Here is a 16787-nt window from a genome sequence, read left to right on the forward strand (position 1 = left end):
AAAAAAAAAAAAAAAAAAAAAAAAAAAAAGAAGATAAAATTAGAGATTCATACATGTACATGTAAATGTCACGGGCGGGGGAGAGACGGCGGTGACAGAAGGTGCAAGTGCGAAGAAAGTGGAGAGAAGAATGGTCATCGGAGTGTTTGTTAAAGGCGGAGAGATTTCTCCGGCCTCTCGGTGACACGAAAGACAAGGTGTAATTCAATTGATCAGTCTCCGGACTTTGGGTGGCGATCACCGGAGGAATATCTCCGGTGGCGGGATTGTGAAGATTGGATGGCTGTTCGCCCTCCACGTGGCTGAGATCCACCGTGATTCCTGATATACTCGCCGTTCTTTTCATCTGCGGCCGTGGACGCTTCCTTAGTATCATCTTCTTCTTCTTCCTCAGAGAGAGAGAGAGAGAGAATAAGAAGATGCAGAGTGAATGATTATTATTATTAATAAAATAAAATAAAATAAAAATAAACAAAAAAACAAAAAGGGTATATTACAAAGTTTGTGCTTTGAGTCTACTTTTTAGTTCATATGGATATTTGTTTAGACTTGTTTGACGGTTCGAGAATATTGTTGAAAATTTTAAAAATTTAATTATACTTTTGAGATGATAGGCAAATTTCAAAGTTATTTTTATTAATTTAACGCTAAAATAACAGGGAAGTATCTCGATACATGTGAACGAACATACAATATGCATGAGGCCATCATAATTCAAAATCATGGCATGAATACGTGATGCTTCATTTCATATGTAACATCATCGTTTTATGTCATTTCAAAATATAGTGTATAACATAGTACCACACTTTTCATAACATAGCATAATCATCAATGACATAACGTGTCAACATGATATATAATAACATGGCATGTCTCATATTACAACGTAACATAATAACACAAGCATTAAACAATCACACAACACGTGCAAGGACCACTGGGTATGTGTGGTTTATATTTCAAACAGTTCATCTAACCAAACTAGTAGATGAATCACTTGCTTGGTTGGCCCAGACTAGAGTTACTAATTATGTACTAGCATGAATATGCTCCTCGAAATCAAATTTAACCGATGTGGTTTCATATACGTCGAAACATAAACAATAATTCAATGTATTAAAGCATATGTTCTCGAGCATAGTTTATTTTGACTTATGATCGAACCTACGCGCCAAATGTCCAAAATACATCCATCAAACAAATAGTCAAATTTGGAAAGTAATAGGATGGGACACCATTTTCATTTTCCTGTAGAATGACACTTAGACACGTCAAAGCAACAACCATACTTACACTAATATTTAGTTAATAAGATCATCCACGTCATTCATTAATAACATCAAAGACCGACAATCGTGAACCAAGCACGGTGGGACAAGAAATCTAAGGTTCTCTATCACTCTTTGGTCTCACGAGTCAAATATGTTAGAAACTACAACTCTTAACAATAATATGATATTTTAGTTTTTCCGAAGAGTCTCGTATCAATAAAAACTATTTCATTAGCCAACGTGGAACTCCTCTCACAAGAGTCCTCGTAAAAAAAATACATCTCAATTCAAGACCGAGACGTAGCTAGCCTAGGTGGTCTAGCAGGTCCCCCATTCTAATAATTTAAAATAATTTTTTCAAAAGAATCAAAACCTACAAAGAAAAGCTTTTCCAGAAACACAAACATTTATATCATAGGCTTTAAACTCCAACGTCTGTAATATTCATTTCCATATCCATCACATATAAATGAGCAAATTTTCATTCTTGATTAAGCTATCATTCTTCTTTACCCATGGCCATCAAGAACTCACCTTCGCACACGACTTCGCCTCCGACGTATGCCTTCGCTTCCATTTTGGCAATTCCGAACTTCTTCTGCAACTTAACAAGAGTCATTCGCATCACCAATGTGTCTCCTGCGATCACGGGTTTTCGGAACCTCACTTTGTCGATTCCAGCGAAGAAGAAGTTGTCGCGAGAGCCTCCCACCTCCGGTTGCAGCATAACTAGACCGCCTACTTGAGCCATTGCCTACAAACCCAACAATGTCATAGACCTTTATTAACAACTATATTTAAGTATCATAAAAACATGGAGATCATATTTGGAGATCTTCATCACACAAGGATTATACCTGTCCTCTGTCATGACAGCTTCATACTAGTAAAAGATCTTGTGAAATTCTTTGAGAAATAAAAAGGATGTGTTATTCATGAGTAAGGTCTAACCAAACGATGCTGAAATAAAAAGGAGTGTCCGACAAATAATCGATGGCACAAGCAGCCTATCCGATGCTGAAAATGAGAGGGATTTCATCACTTTTTTCACCAATAGCTAGTCGGACCTCGTGAGATCCCACATCGGTTGGAGAGGAAAACAAAGCATTCCTTATGAGGGTATGGAAACCTATCCCGGGTAGGCGCATTTTAAAACTGTGAGACTAACAGCGTTACGTAACGGGCCAAAAGGACTATATCTGCTAGCTCTAGGCTTGGGTTGTTACAAATGGTATCAAAGGCAGGTTCCGTGAAGTGTGCCAGTGAGGACGTTGGACCCCCAAAGGGGGTGGATTGTGAGATCCCACATCGGTTGGAGAGGGGCATGAAGCATTCCTTATGAGCATGTAGAAACCTCTTCCTAGTAGATGCGTTTTAAAACCGTGAGGCTGACGACGATACATAACAGGCCAAAGCGGACAATATCTGTTAGCGGTGGGCTTGGGCTATTACGAACTCTCCCTAATATTAATCAATAGGACCATATTTCAGATCATTAAGCTTCACAGCTTGAATGTAACAGTGAGTAAGAAATTTACTATGCTGTTTTCTGAATTAGGCACTAAAAAACTCCCCGGGTCCTGATGGAATCTATGCTGAAATCTCTCAAAAAAATTGGAACTTTCTTAAAAGTGACACAATGAGAGCGTTCCAAGATATTTTAAGAACATGATTATCAATGAGGCTCAACGAGACACACATGCCTCATTCCAAAGAAATTGGAGTCTCGCACAGTTCATGACTATAGACCCATTAGCCTCAGCTCTTTCCTGTGGCTAGAGTTCTTTCTAAAAGACTAAAGAAAGGTTCTTCCTTGAACTATCTTTGCGGTTATGGACAGTTAATACCGTGTAACAGCTTAAGTCCGATATTGTCCTTTTTGGGCTTTCCCTTCATATATTTTAAAACGTGTTTACTAGGGAGTGTCTCATTCTCCTCTCCAACTAATGTGGGATCTCACAATCTACCCCCGTTTGGAGGCCTAGCGTCCTCGCTGGCACACCGTTTGGTATCTGACTATGATACCATTTGTCCTCTTTGTGTTTTTCCTTTCCGACTTTCCCTCAAGATTTTAAAACGCGTTTACAAGGAAGAGATTTACACACTCTTATAAGAAATGCTTCGTTCTCCTCTCCAACCAATGTGATTCAATCCATCGCTTTGGGATCAATGAAGAGCTTAGAAGTCAGTACTAGTTGCACTATGATAGCTCATCTACACAATTTGCAGATTTTACATTTCTTTTTTTCTCATATGAACATGGGCGATACATAACATTTGAAGTGGTTTAGAACTTGCATCAACCATGAGAACAGTTCATGAATTCATCGAGAGTTCATTTTGAATAGATAGTAAGCAGTTGAATAATTTGAAGGTTAAGAAGATACCTCAACCATGAGAACACCAGGCATGATGGGTCTATCAGGGAAGTGCCCTGGAAAGAAGTTATCATTGATGGTAACATTCTTAATAGCAACAGCGGAAACCCCAGGATTGTATTCGATCACTCTATCTACTAAAAGAAACGGGAACCTTAAGCAAAAGCAAAAAAATCACAATATGTATAAGAATAAAATCCAAGAATCTCCAAAACCCCAAACAGAGGAACAATATAACAAATACCTGTGGGGCAAGATATTACGAATCTCATTGATATCCATGACAGTGGGAAAAGATGGAAACTCTGAGCACAGAATCAAATCAAATCAAATCAAATCAGCTACAAAGAGAAAAACGACAAAAACCCCACGATTTGAAATTGGAGAGAGGAGCTTACTCTTTTCGATGGGAGCATCTACTTTTTCTTCAATGGGTGCGTCGTGGACGGCGGTATTGAGAGAACACCGGAAAGTGGGAAGCGAATTGGAGCGAAAAGAGAGGGAAGCAGATCTGAAGAGGGAAATAGAGGGTTTGTCGGGGCATTGAGTGTGGGTGAAGGAGAAGAGAGAAGTGGAAAGGGCCGCCATTGTTGGGGATGGGGGGAAGCTCTGAAAGACGGTGGGAACGAAGGTGTGGGAAGGAATGAACGATTAGAGAGAGTAGTTTAAAGCTGAAAAAGAGCACAAATCCAACCCATTCGCATCGGCCTTCCCACTGACAGAACGATGATATCAAAGGCCCATTATTTATAAGTGTTATATAGTCTACTAATTCCTGCCCCATTATTTACGATTTTACAGGTAGTATTTAACTGATTGTGAGTTTTACATACGAATTTGAAAATCCTAAATAAACTCGCACAGAATCAGTAACTTAAGTTAAAGGTATCTGGAAATATATTTAGTATCAAAATTATTTTAACTTTTATTTGTAGATATAGAAGATGTAGGCCAACTGAGACTACTGAATGAAAATATTTTAATTTTATTACTAATTTTCATTTTTTAAAAATATAAAATAAAATAAATGGGGTGAGAGAGGCTCGAACTCTCGACCTCAGGATAATTCAAGAAGCTATGAGACCTACGCGCTAGCCAACTGCGCCACCACCCCGTTGTTGTACTGTATTAAAATTTTAGTTAAAAAAACATTTAATAAATTTCTTATTAGAAGAAATACTATGGGGTGAGAGAGGCTCGAACTCTCGACCTCAGGATAACTCAGAAAGCTATGAGACCTACGCGCTAGCCAACTGCGCCACCACCCCGTTGTTGGCCTTGGTCTTTATAAATTAAATAACATATATTAAAATTGAATATTTAATTTTTAAATTCATGTATTAATGTTTGTGTTCGTAATTATAAAAATGAGGGTACTTTATAGATGAGAAAAATATTAAAGATATATATTTAGGTCCATGGATTGGAGTAAAAAAAGGCCCAAAATTAGGTATTGTTGGACTGGGCTTACAAATCAACAAAACTAGGCCCATTGGTTAAATCCGACTAGAGATTAATATAAGGGAACTGTATTATAGGCTCGCAAGGAATTAAAACTAGCCACTATTGTCGCATCAGACTAGAGATGGTCAAGGATTCCTGGTGGGAGTGAGCCGGGAACATTTTTTCTTCGTTAAATAAATGAATTGAGAACGAGATTATATTTCTCATTTTCTGTCCCTGCCACATTTAATATAAATATATTTTTAACATATATTAAAAATAATATATATATATATATATATATTTCTCCTTTATATTAAAAAAATTAATTATTTTTTTCTAATTTAAGATGGTAGTGTAGAATTTTTAATTGTTAAAGGTTAAGTTGTAATATTAAAATTTTAAAATTTTAAAATTATGTTGGTATACACGTGAAATATATTGGTTTATTAGGATTTTTTTTAATTAAAGATTATATTGAAAAATGAAAAAAAAATTACACTTGACACAATCGCACTTTTAAAGGCAGCGGACTAGCGATTGTGTGGTACTCACTTTCCAACGACAAGTGAGCTAAGCCAATTTATTCTTGTGTCGCCTACGGCTAAGTGACGTATGATCGAGCCTCTAGCCTCGGTTTTGAAAGAAGGTTTTAGAAAACGAGGTAGAGAGAGATTTTTGAAAGAGACGTTATATAAGCAAGCAAAAGAGAGATAACAACGGCTTAGCATATATAACCTTGAGTAGGGGATATGACTGGGTGGGAACCCAATTCTTACAAAAATAAATGGGGAATGAAATAGGTGGCATTTTCCTTATCCACCCTCGTCTCATAAACATCTCTAAATCTAATCATAACTAAGCAAAATAAGACTCAAAGATAGGTTTATATAATGATGTAGTTAATAATGTCAATGACGTTGTTGAGATTTAACCCGACTATAAAAATTAAAATTAAAATTTTAAAACGAAATTTGGAAGAAAATATTATTCCATATAGTCGGGTTAAAAAAAAAAAATGTGTGGAGAAATTAAAAGGAAGTTGATGAGTCTTTTAATAAAGGCAAGTAAGGTTTAGTCATATGACAAGTCCATCCAAGTACCTATGGCGTCAAGTTTGGTACTCAAATAAAGGTTTGAAAAATACTTTGGCAGAGTTTGAATTTATAGGATCTACTCCGTCTCTTCTATCCTTTATCCGATCGAATAATTTTCAGATGGTTTGTAGAAGCGTGTGTGTTAAGGTTTAATGGAAACAATATTTACCCTAAAACATAGAGCCATTTAAGTTTCTGAGAGATCGACTATCCACGTACTTTCTACGTAAATATGATATTAACAACTTAAGTTTTGGTTTCATTCAAAAAAATCTCTTATCGATGAAAATAATTGTACTCGTTATGATTCCTTAGTGAATGTGTAATTTTATTTGCACTCTTAACGATTCTAGACTCGAACAAAGCCTTAATCGAGCATGAGCACATGGATCATATTTGTTCTTATTAACGTATCTAGAAGACACCTAGATAGAGCATGACTAACACTCATCAAGACTTAAATATCTATTGATAAGGACATTAAGTCCTACACGTTTTCGTAATGAAACGATATTATCCACTTATTGATTATGGTACCAATTTTTTTTTTATATTGTACAAAAACCCATCTCAAAACGTGGAAACACGTAACGCCTCGAGAGGATTGAATGAGTTGGTGTGTTTCCAAGTGAAGAGAAGAATCTTCTATTTTCTTCTCATTTGACCCCAAACTTGTCCATCAATTCATGATTTGTTTCAGATTTTTAAGGCTCCCTTGTCTTCACTTTCATGTCATCTTCTGCCCAAACCTGCAATATCCTCTTTTATGATCCCCAATCTCTCATCATATCTTCTAACCTTCTATTCAATCAACGCCATCATTTTTTTTTTCATCTCTCTTTGGACCCACCAACTCCTTTACCATTACTCAATCACGGTTGGTTTATGGTCGAGTACTTACAACTCAGAGACCAAACAATACTGATCGAAGAAAATTTGGATTATATAGTCGATTTGGCATCAACCCTAAAATCACCATAATCGAGATACGCCATGATAGTCGATACAAAGATTTGATCAAGGATAGTAAATTTATATTTGTTGATATGCTTTTGTGAAAATGTCGCCTCGTTATCCACACCTCTGACAAATGAATGAAGGACCGACCTAGATTTTCTACGTGGACCATCCTAAAGAAAGAGGTCAGCTAAGGTGTGGAACCCTTGTTTTTGAGTCTTTGATTTTATAATAAGCTAAAGAGGCTACATTTTTTCAAGCACGTTATTATGTCTTTAATATCATTTTGATTTTCGAACTTTTAGTAATATTTCATTTTAATCCCTGAACTTTTCAGATGTTCATTTTGATTCCTCAACTTTCGGGTTTATTGGTGTATAAGTTTATCTTAATGTTTTAGTTGGTTAGGATATATAATATATATATATATATACACTTAATGATGTATGAACATATATCAAAGTCAAAAGTTACGGAAAAGAATAGCACACGATACCATTAGTGGTGTCTAATCATACTAGTATTATTGCTAAGTCATCCACAATATTTAAACACTCCAAATTTGCTTAATTATCCTCAATATTGCTTAGTCACCCTACAAACCCAATTTAAAATTGAGATTCCTAATTAAAACGTGATAATGACCATGCTTGTCTAAGCCATGTTGCATGTGATCGCATATCGGATGTCCCAATCATGCTTGCTCGCATACCTGTTCCAAATCCCTTTACTTTCGCATCCACTGGAGCCGAGATGCCCCAGAATGCACTATAGAGAGATGTTAACATTTTCTCGCAAACGTGACTCGAGCCTCGATCATAAGTTCGAGTTGTCTACAAATTGGAATTTTCACACGATTGACTTGTTTATTGGGTTAGAACAAAATGTCACACAATCATTGTCCTGCTGCCATAAGAGTGAGATTATGACACTGAGCTACCCCATCTTTGCCCAAGCTAATAGAGTCTACTCTCCCGAGCTACTCAATATAAAGTTAGACTTGGATCTCGAGTTCAGTTTAAGCTCTATACTAAAAAATCAGAGCTAGCTAAACGGATGATATTTTAGTATATTATTCCCAATATACTCGTAAATGGTTGCTTTTGCAATACGCATCTCAAAATAATGATGTACAGCCATGTATGTAATATCAAACTTCAGTTCGTACAAAACTTTAGCTTATTTGGATTCTACAATATTGGAATAAAGAATAATAACATTAAATAAATAAAAAATTAAAAAATATTTTAAAACTTGTGAATGGTGCTGAAGAAATTCTGATTTGGGAATATATAAATTAGGGAAATAAGAATTTTTTTTTATTTGCCATCTGTTATGCTTTGATAATTCTAAATTTAAAAAAAAAAAAAAAAAAAAAAAAAAAAAAAAAAAAAAACTTTAAATTAAATATTATAATATAGTCTAATTCTTATTTTTATACGTTATTTATTTTATTTTTAGGACAATAATTTATATTTATTATAATGTCACATTTGTGGAAGAATTTAATAAAAATATTTAATGAATATGGTAAATATTTTATCTTAACTCTAAAAAGGATCCAATAATTAAGATCCTTAGTCATAATGTTGTCATTGACTATTTTGTTCTTTAAATTTTACTTTTTGTAATCTTGATCCCAATTTAAAATTATAAAATTATGGAACTTTATTAAATTTTGATTTTTATAATTTTAAATTAAATAGCTAATTTTCAAGATAAAATATAAATTTTAAAAGTATATTCTTAAACCGAGTTCATATATGATTAAATTTAATATAATTACTGTTAATAAATCAAGAATATATATAAAAAGCTAACAGGGTGGGGACATAGAATATATTCTCCGTCCCCGATAGATAATTTTTTCCATTCACACTCTGTTTCACTACACGAGGCGGGTCTCCCTAGAAAAAAAATACCCCTAATCCCAATGCAGCAACTCATTCAATCATAAACAGTTTTGAATGATAGAAAGAAGTGAGAAAACCTCTTTTCCGCTCGGATTTTTTCACTCCATTCGTTGCTTCTCTTTTTGTTACTTCTAAAGTTGCGGCTTCAAATGACAAATTTTCACTAACATATCTATAACATTAACCATATATTCATATATCAAATTAAAATCACTTACGGAATTACTCTAATTTCTATAAACTTGAGATATCAATGTTTTTGTCAACATGGTTAAGACGATGTACTATGATAGTACGAATGGTTCGAACATACACATGTTACCTTAATACGGTTAACATTAAGTTACTCGTCAATAATACACACAAAATGTTGTGTGGATGAGAAAATCTGAGAATGAGTAGGAGGGAATATATAAGGCCATATCTGACACAATTTTTGATAGAGAAACGTATGCAAAGGGATAAGTTTTTCTTTGTTAATCGCAAAACTTTGTCAGCTTGTTTGCTTGGTTTGGCTTTAGCATGGCCATGTTTTTTATGTGGGGCAACCAAAAGTTGTGTATCTTTTGAATATTAGGCTCAAAATGAGAGGCCTTTGCCCTTTGCCCTTTGCCCTTTGCCACTTTGACATTATCATCTCCTTTTCTCTTTCTATCTTTAGGTGTTTGTGTGTTGGCATTGTGGGTTCATACAACAAAGAAAACACCATCATTGCACTCACCATCATACACACACACACACACTCCCTACTCCCTACCCATTTCCCATGTCTATGTGTTGCAAGAAGAAGGGTTGGGATTTCTCGTGATCAAAAGGTAACATCCTTTTCTAGACTCCTAAAAATTTCTTACTATCAGTAAAAATATAGTTGTACGGTTGATTTGTATGTATAAACCTTACTATCAATGAAAAGATTTAATTTTTTTTGGGTAAAAAAAAAAGAAAAGAGGAAGAAGGGTAGACATTAGTGTAGGTGTGTGTGATGATGCCTCTTTTTGAGGACTCGAAATTTAATATGAAAGGTGAAGAGGATGGGTATGATTGAAGTGAAAAAGATAATCATTTTTCAATCAAATAAATGAAAAAAAAAAAGATCTAAAAAGGAGTGATATTAAAGCCATATTTTTTGGGTATCCCTCCATTTCATGCAAATGAGAGAAAGAGTATTGCCTGCATAAACCCTCCTTTTTACCTTTCTTTTAACATTTGAATTTCATATCAGCATAAGGGCCCCTTCCTCCATTCCCAATGCTCCAAATCCCAACCAAAATAATTAAAAAATATGAATGTACTATACATGTTCTGGGTCGTTCTTCGTTTTGTTCGATGTCATTCATTTTGAACATAATCTCTAATTAAAATAAAATTTAGAGTGAAATGATTATGGAGGAAAAGACAAAGAAAAGGCATGTGATTGTGTGCGCATCTTTTCACAAAATGATGAATTGCATAAAATAAATAATAACTATTATGAAAATTAAAGAATATGATAATGAAATTCTGAAGAGATTGTGGCGGCTGAGGCTTCCCACAAATCTCGCCTCCAATCACTCCTTCTAATCTAATTAGAAGAGAGAGAAAATCTTGAAAAAAAATGGTTAATTTAATTTTAGAATCATAATAAAAAATGAATTATGAAGAAATAATTAAAAATAGATCTCTGTTATTTACATCATAATAATAATAATAATAATAATAATAATAATAATAGTTACCAAGAAAATGAGGTGTTTCAATTATGTTTGATAATGGCGATGGTTAATTAACGACGATCTCTCTCTACTGTAATTTCATCAATTTTTCTCATTTTCTTTGATTTTTTTTTCAACTAATCAGATGAACATATCCATGGTTCCACCATACCTTCAGTTCTAGCTCTTAAATTCTCAGCAGCTTTATCGCCGTGAAATCCCGGTGAATTTGCAGTGCCGGCGGCGGCGTACCTGATTAATTTCCCGTTGAGATTTCCATTGCTAGATCTGAGATTAACACCTTGTTGATTTGGGTCTCCACCGCTGCCGCCGATAACCCAGCTCGTCGGTGGAGGGTGGTTGTTGTTGTCGCCTCTTACGGTTTGGCCGGTCGGGAGGAGGCCGTGGCTGTGGCTGCTTAAACCGAACTCCTCGAAAATACCCATTTTGAGATTTTGATCGTTGGATGAAGGGATCAATTTGGGGTTGGATTGAAACATGTTTTGGATGTCAAAAATTGGACTTTGTAAGTTGCCGCCGGCGAGGAAAGTCGATGACGGCGGAGAGAGATACGGCGGTTTTTGAGGAAATGGTCGCAAAAGGTAATTCTGTTGTGTAGATGGTACAACGTCCAAATTTGTTGATGATCTACCACCACCACCTCCGCCTCCGCCATCGCCACAGCCGCCGAACAAATCGAATCTCGCAGCGTTTCTTGTAAAAGGAGACGACGAGGAAGCGGTGAAGGGTGGAGCTGGAATTCCAGTGAATTCTTGAACCATGGCACGGAAATTAGTAGTGTCTGTTGTTAACACCGTTGTCGGAGCTCGTCGTGACGCCCTCGGCCGCTTCTTCGAGCTCCTAACTACGTTCGCACCACCACCACCACCACCACCACCACCACCACCACCACGGCCACAATTATTAGGAATATCTTGCAATTCTGTCTGATCCGAAGCTCGGAAGGAATTAATACCATCAGATGGGTGAGAAAAATTGTGTACGCCGGAGAAATTGGAGATAGATGATAAACTCTGATCGGCGGCGGCGGAATTAAGATTTGCGGCGTCGAGATCCGGCGGAATTTGATCGGATCTCAGAGACCGAGACCAAACCATATCGAAATTGAGAAGTGGGTTTTGGTTAGAAAGCGAAGATCTTGGATCAAATAAATTAGACAAAGGATCAAACATGGCCGCGGCGGCGGAGGAGGAGGAGGAGGATTGAGGAAGAGGGTTGGTTGGATGGAAGTTTCCGGTGAAAGAACCACCATGAGTTGGTGGATTAGTTAAAAAGACGGCGGTGATTGAGTCGGCGGGTGACTCAAACTCCTCATCGCCGCCACTAGACGACTGCATACTCCCACTATTTCCAGACTCCATGGAGAGAGACAGAAATTAAAAACCGATAACTGAAGGGTCCGAAGAAAGGCAATAAATAAACTCCTAATAAAGGCTTTTTTTTTTTTCTTTTTTCCTTTTTTTTTGAAAATAGAGAAAAGAAACCCAAATTACAAAATGGGTATTAATTAAAAATAAAAAATTTGTAATAATTCTTCATCTTCTTCTTCTTCTTCTTCTTCTTCTGGATTTTTTTGTCTCCAAATTTGAGGATTAGGGTTTTTTCTGTGTGTATGAGAGAGAGAGAGGAAGGTGTAGGCTTTTTGCTGGATTTAAGAGAGAGAAAAGATGAAAAAGGAAGAGAGTGGGGCAGCCATGGAAGAGCAGGAGAGAGAAAATGAGTTATGAATTGGTCAATCTACGAGATGTAAAGGGATTTTGATTCTCATTGTAAAAGCAACCAAATGATATAATCGAACATGGCTGAGTTGTTACATGCATACATACATACATACATACATACATACATACATGTTTATAAATGGTCACCGACTATAATGAAGTTCAAAGTACATCATTGAATTTAATGTTAACTAAATTATTAAAATATGATACGACACTTTAATTGGAATAAAACTCTCAATCAAAATTAACTTCCATTTTCGTCTCTGTATTTTAACATTTTTTATTTTAATTTCTTTCCCAAAATTAAAAAAAAAAAAAAAAAGTTTATTCCTTAAATTTAGTGTAAATATAGCAGGAATCGAACATTCAGCTTTAAGAAATGTAACAAATACCTATATATAATTAAATTTTAGTTATTTTTAATACATACATATGAATTTCACGATCGAAAGTGCATATAGCCATTAATTAAAAAAATAATAATTATTTGGTGGGCTAGCAACCAAGAAATTAAAAAATAAAATTAATAATAAATTAGGGTAGATGGTAGTTGAATACTATCCTATAAAGCTATTGAGATGATGACCATAACCTTCGTCACTATTACTTCTCCTTCCACTAACTCAATTTAAATGCCAAACATATCCCCTAATTATTTATTTATTTAATTAAAATGCCAAACAATTTCTTTTCAAGATTAGGTTAATGATAGCCCACCCATAGCAACTTTATTTTTATTGCCATTTATTACCAAAATTAAAATTATATTTACATGTTCGTTGGGTCGTCCTAACAATTCTCCAAATAGATATCATATCGTTGGCTTAAATAGTCATTGCGCTCATACTAACTTAAATCGTGGGGATTGACTGAGTCAGAACAAAAAATATTATAAATCTCTCATATCAATTGATCTAAATCTTCGATTTACTGTAACCATCTAAGAACAACTAAGAAAGAAATAAGATGTCAGGGTTTGTGTTTAGATCTAACAAGCTATCTACCCACTACCAAACCAAACCCTATACCTACCATTCTCTACACATTTCATCCCGAACTTATTCTAACTTACCTTTGATTTCTACCTTCTATTTCGGTTTGTGTTTTATTTTTAAAAAATGTTTATTTAAGCTCGAGAGAAACTGACTATGTCTAAACTGATTTTTCAGTAGTTGTTTAAAAACTCTCTGTTAGTGCTTCAAATACATTCTTTTTAAATATTTGAAAGTGGGATCAATTCATTCATGTACTATTTCTATACACGAGTATCAATTGTCTACTGGCTTTCACCTTGGTTCATCGTGTACCACATTGTACTAAGAGATGTTTCGTTATGATATTATTTATAATGTCCCATCATTTTATACTTAAACAAATGGGCCACTATTAAAAATTAAAATATAAGATCACTTTATATACGAAAGTTCGAGACCCACGAAAAAGATATTAAACACATAATTTGTTAATTAATCATAACTTGATTATCAAAATATAATTAAAAGGTTTCTAGAACCTTTCATGTTCATAATTCTAATACGTCGTTATCACAAGCCATATAAGTTCATTGTAGTAAAAATGAATATGAAAATACTCGGTAACATCTAATATTTTGGATATATTTTGACGGGTGAATTATTTCAAATTGATAATTATAATTATATTTTAATGGTTTAGTTGACTTTACTAAGGTACTTTGAGAGTTGACTTTGACTAATGTTTGAAGACATGACATGTTTGAAAGGAGAGGAGAGTTGTGTAGTGACACTAGTGAGTTTTGTGATAATTATGGAAGTTTGGCCTTTAGTATATAATAATAGTGGACCATAAATAGTTTGGCCTTTAGTATATTTTCAGAAATTTTCAAATTGTTTTGAGAATTCGGATTTTGACACCCGATGTCCTCGACAATTCCTTGTATGCTCTATGTACGACATAATTATCTCTACGGATCAATACGAGTCATTCCAGTATGTTTTATTTTCACTCACATGCATCTTAAAAAAATGCACGTTTAACTATAGAGTTCTTATAATTGAGACATCGAAAAAGAAGGCGTATCTTGTTAATATAGATAGTAACTTTTTAGTCATTCTATTCTTAGAATCGTCGATTGAATTTAAGCTTACCACTTAACTCGATAAGCAAAATTTTATTTCTAGATAATCATGTTGATGAAATGTTAGTTCGAAACAAAAGAAAAACACAAAGTAATGTTGAAAAAAATGGCATAGAAGGTGGTATCAATCCATTCCCAAGTTCACAAATTCAAACCAAATAAAGTGAGAAAGAAGAAGAGAATATATTAAAACTTTCAAGAACAACTTCATTTCACTTAAACGACTAAGAAATTAGATCTTTAAATTCATAATTTCAATGCTCCAATTGATTGTTAGATTCCCCAAGAACCCATATGAAAAATCCCCAACATACATTGAAAAAAGACATGAATTGACACATCATTCTTGGACGAAATCATTGTCGATGCTTGAATTTATTGAAAGATCTTAGTAGCTCCCTTCACAAATGTCCAAAAAGCTCAAAGTGTTTGGATAAAGCCCTCCAACAAAAACATATACCTTGACAATCAAGTTCCATTTTTTTGGTATCATCATTACACTTTGGAAAACAAGATTGCTTTGGGCAATGAACAAACTTTTCAAATTTTTCTTTCTTTTTTGGTCTTTTTTTTACCCATATTATCATGTTCTTGATTCTAAAAGTTAAAGTTTTTAGGGCACATTTTGTTTAAACAATAACCCTAAACACCAAGGGAGGCAATGGAGGCAATGGTGTATATATTATTCTCCAAACTTTACATGTTTTCAAGGCATAGTTTCACTTTAATCATATCAATGATAAGTCACTTCCTTTGGACTCAATACCACAATATCATGCCATCTTTTTTGTTTACAATACCACCTTTATATTGGGTCATACATGTCGTTTTCATTACACTTTTTTTTGCTCTTCTTTTTCCATCCTTTTGACTCTTATCTCCCCCATGCTTCAACTCATCAATCATCGCTCCTATCTTAAGTCAAAATACCCATTACTTAATTAACCATTTACTCGTTTTTGTAACAATTAAGTACCTCGTAATGATTTAATATCACTATGTTGTTGAAGAATGTCGGGTCATCAGGTATTTAATCTGAACTTCAAATTCTGAATATGGGTCGTTATAGAAAACCGAATCTCTTCCATTCTCGATTTCATCGTAAGTTTTCTCTCTCTAAATAATTTTATTATTTATTTTTGTAAGAAGGTGTAATCTAATACAATTTCTTTGTAAAAAACGTGTTTCTCAATTAAAAAATATATAAATATGATGAAAAAAGTGTAATAAAATTATGAAAAAAATGAAAGAGTGATGGTGAGTTTGAGATGATATTGAATTTGGAAAGCAATTATTTGTGATTGGGAAGTGTGATCGGTTAACGTAGTTGAACCAACAAAAATTAAAAAAGCAACCAAGTAAGCCAAAAACTTTAGCTCAACAACATTCACATAAGACAAAGTGGTGAGCCCTATCTTGTCCCCATCTTCGACCTTGTTAAATTTGACTGACGCTTCATCAAATGATAGATACATGAATGAATCGAGATCATATTTAAGTGAGAGCGATTTTGAAAATACAATAACTTAAAATAACTAATCTTTTTAGTGGCTCAATCAGAGAACTCTAAATTTAAATGTGTTTTACTTTGAACAATTCTATGTTTAGTGACCTCTAAAAAAAAATTTCTAAGAAATATGTGAGTATGAATAAAACATGCTAAAAAAACTCGGGTTGGTCTATGAGAATAGCCTACACTCTAAGAAAAAAATGAATAAGTAACATGATCGTGTCGTAGAGAATTTAAGAAAATATTATACTCATCAAATGTTTATAATCTTAATTTCGAATCATGAGCGTCATACTTTATTTAATTAAACATTTACGTATCTATCAATATCACGTTACAAATTTATTAATTTGATGTTAACATTATAGGGAAAATGACAAATATGCCCTTCCAACTAAAAGATGAGAGACATAATGATTGTACGGATTAAGGGACAGAGAAAAATTAAAAGATCTGTAAAATAAGATAAAATCCAAACAAATGAACCCAACGTGCTCCAATTCAAATAATAATAATAATAATAAAATCACATATTTGAAAATAAAATAAAATCTAAAATATATCCATTTTTAACCGTTGGAATTCCCTTACATTTTTTTTTTATCTTTACTATTTCTTTTTTTTTTACCATTTTACCTTTTTTTTTTTTTTTTTTTTTTTTTT

The 16787-nt window shown here is 34.1% G+C and overlaps 3 protein-coding genes and 2 non-coding genes across 5 annotated transcripts in view; all 5 read right to left on the minus strand.

Annotated features, from left to right (window-relative positions):
- Window positions 1-419, minus strand: part of LOC111482935 — a 1579-nt gene extending 1160 nt beyond the window's left edge. Inside the window, exon 1 of the mRNA XM_023128983.1 lies at window positions 54-419. Coding sequence (XP_022984751.1) covers window positions 54-376 — 323 coding nt within the window. The 5' untranslated portion in view covers window positions 377-419. The remainder of the gene's footprint in view (window positions 1-53) is intronic.
- A 1242-nt stretch (window positions 420-1661) lies between these two features.
- Window positions 1662-4383, minus strand: LOC111483223 (3-hydroxyacyl-[acyl-carrier-protein] dehydratase FabZ-like). Its single transcript, XM_023129372.1, has 4 exons — window positions 4051-4383; window positions 3897-3957; window positions 3662-3806; window positions 1662-2028 (listed from the first exon to the last, which is right to left on the minus strand). The coding sequence occupies exons 1-4, from the start codon at window positions 4238-4240 to the stop codon at window positions 1774-1776; spliced, it is 651 nt and encodes a 216-aa protein (XP_022985140.1). The 5' UTR covers window positions 4241-4383; the 3' UTR covers window positions 1662-1773.
- A 297-nt stretch (window positions 4384-4680) lies between these two features.
- On the minus strand, window positions 4681-4766 carry TRNAM-CAU. The gene is given in 2 exon segments: window positions 4681-4716; window positions 4729-4766. It is a non-coding gene; the product is annotated as a tRNA-Met (tRNA).
- A 68-nt stretch (window positions 4767-4834) lies between these two features.
- TRNAM-CAU lies at window positions 4835-4920 on the minus strand. Its single transcript is given in 2 exon segments — window positions 4835-4870; window positions 4883-4920. It is a non-coding gene; the product is annotated as a tRNA-Met (tRNA).
- Window positions 4921-10890: 5970 nt separating this feature from the next.
- On the minus strand, window positions 10891-12135 carry LOC111483216. The gene has a single exon (XM_023129365.1). It carries the CDS (start codon window positions 12133-12135, stop codon window positions 10891-10893), a length of 1245 nt encoding a protein of 414 aa, XP_022985133.1.
- Window positions 12136-16787: the final 4652 nt, after the last annotated feature.

Source organism: Cucurbita maxima, unplaced genomic scaffold (genome assembly GCF_002738345.1).
Source record: "Cucurbita maxima cultivar Rimu unplaced genomic scaffold, Cmax_1.0 Cma_Scf00008, whole genome shotgun sequence".
Classification (NCBI taxonomy): Eukaryota; Viridiplantae; Streptophyta; class Magnoliopsida; order Cucurbitales; family Cucurbitaceae; genus Cucurbita; species Cucurbita maxima.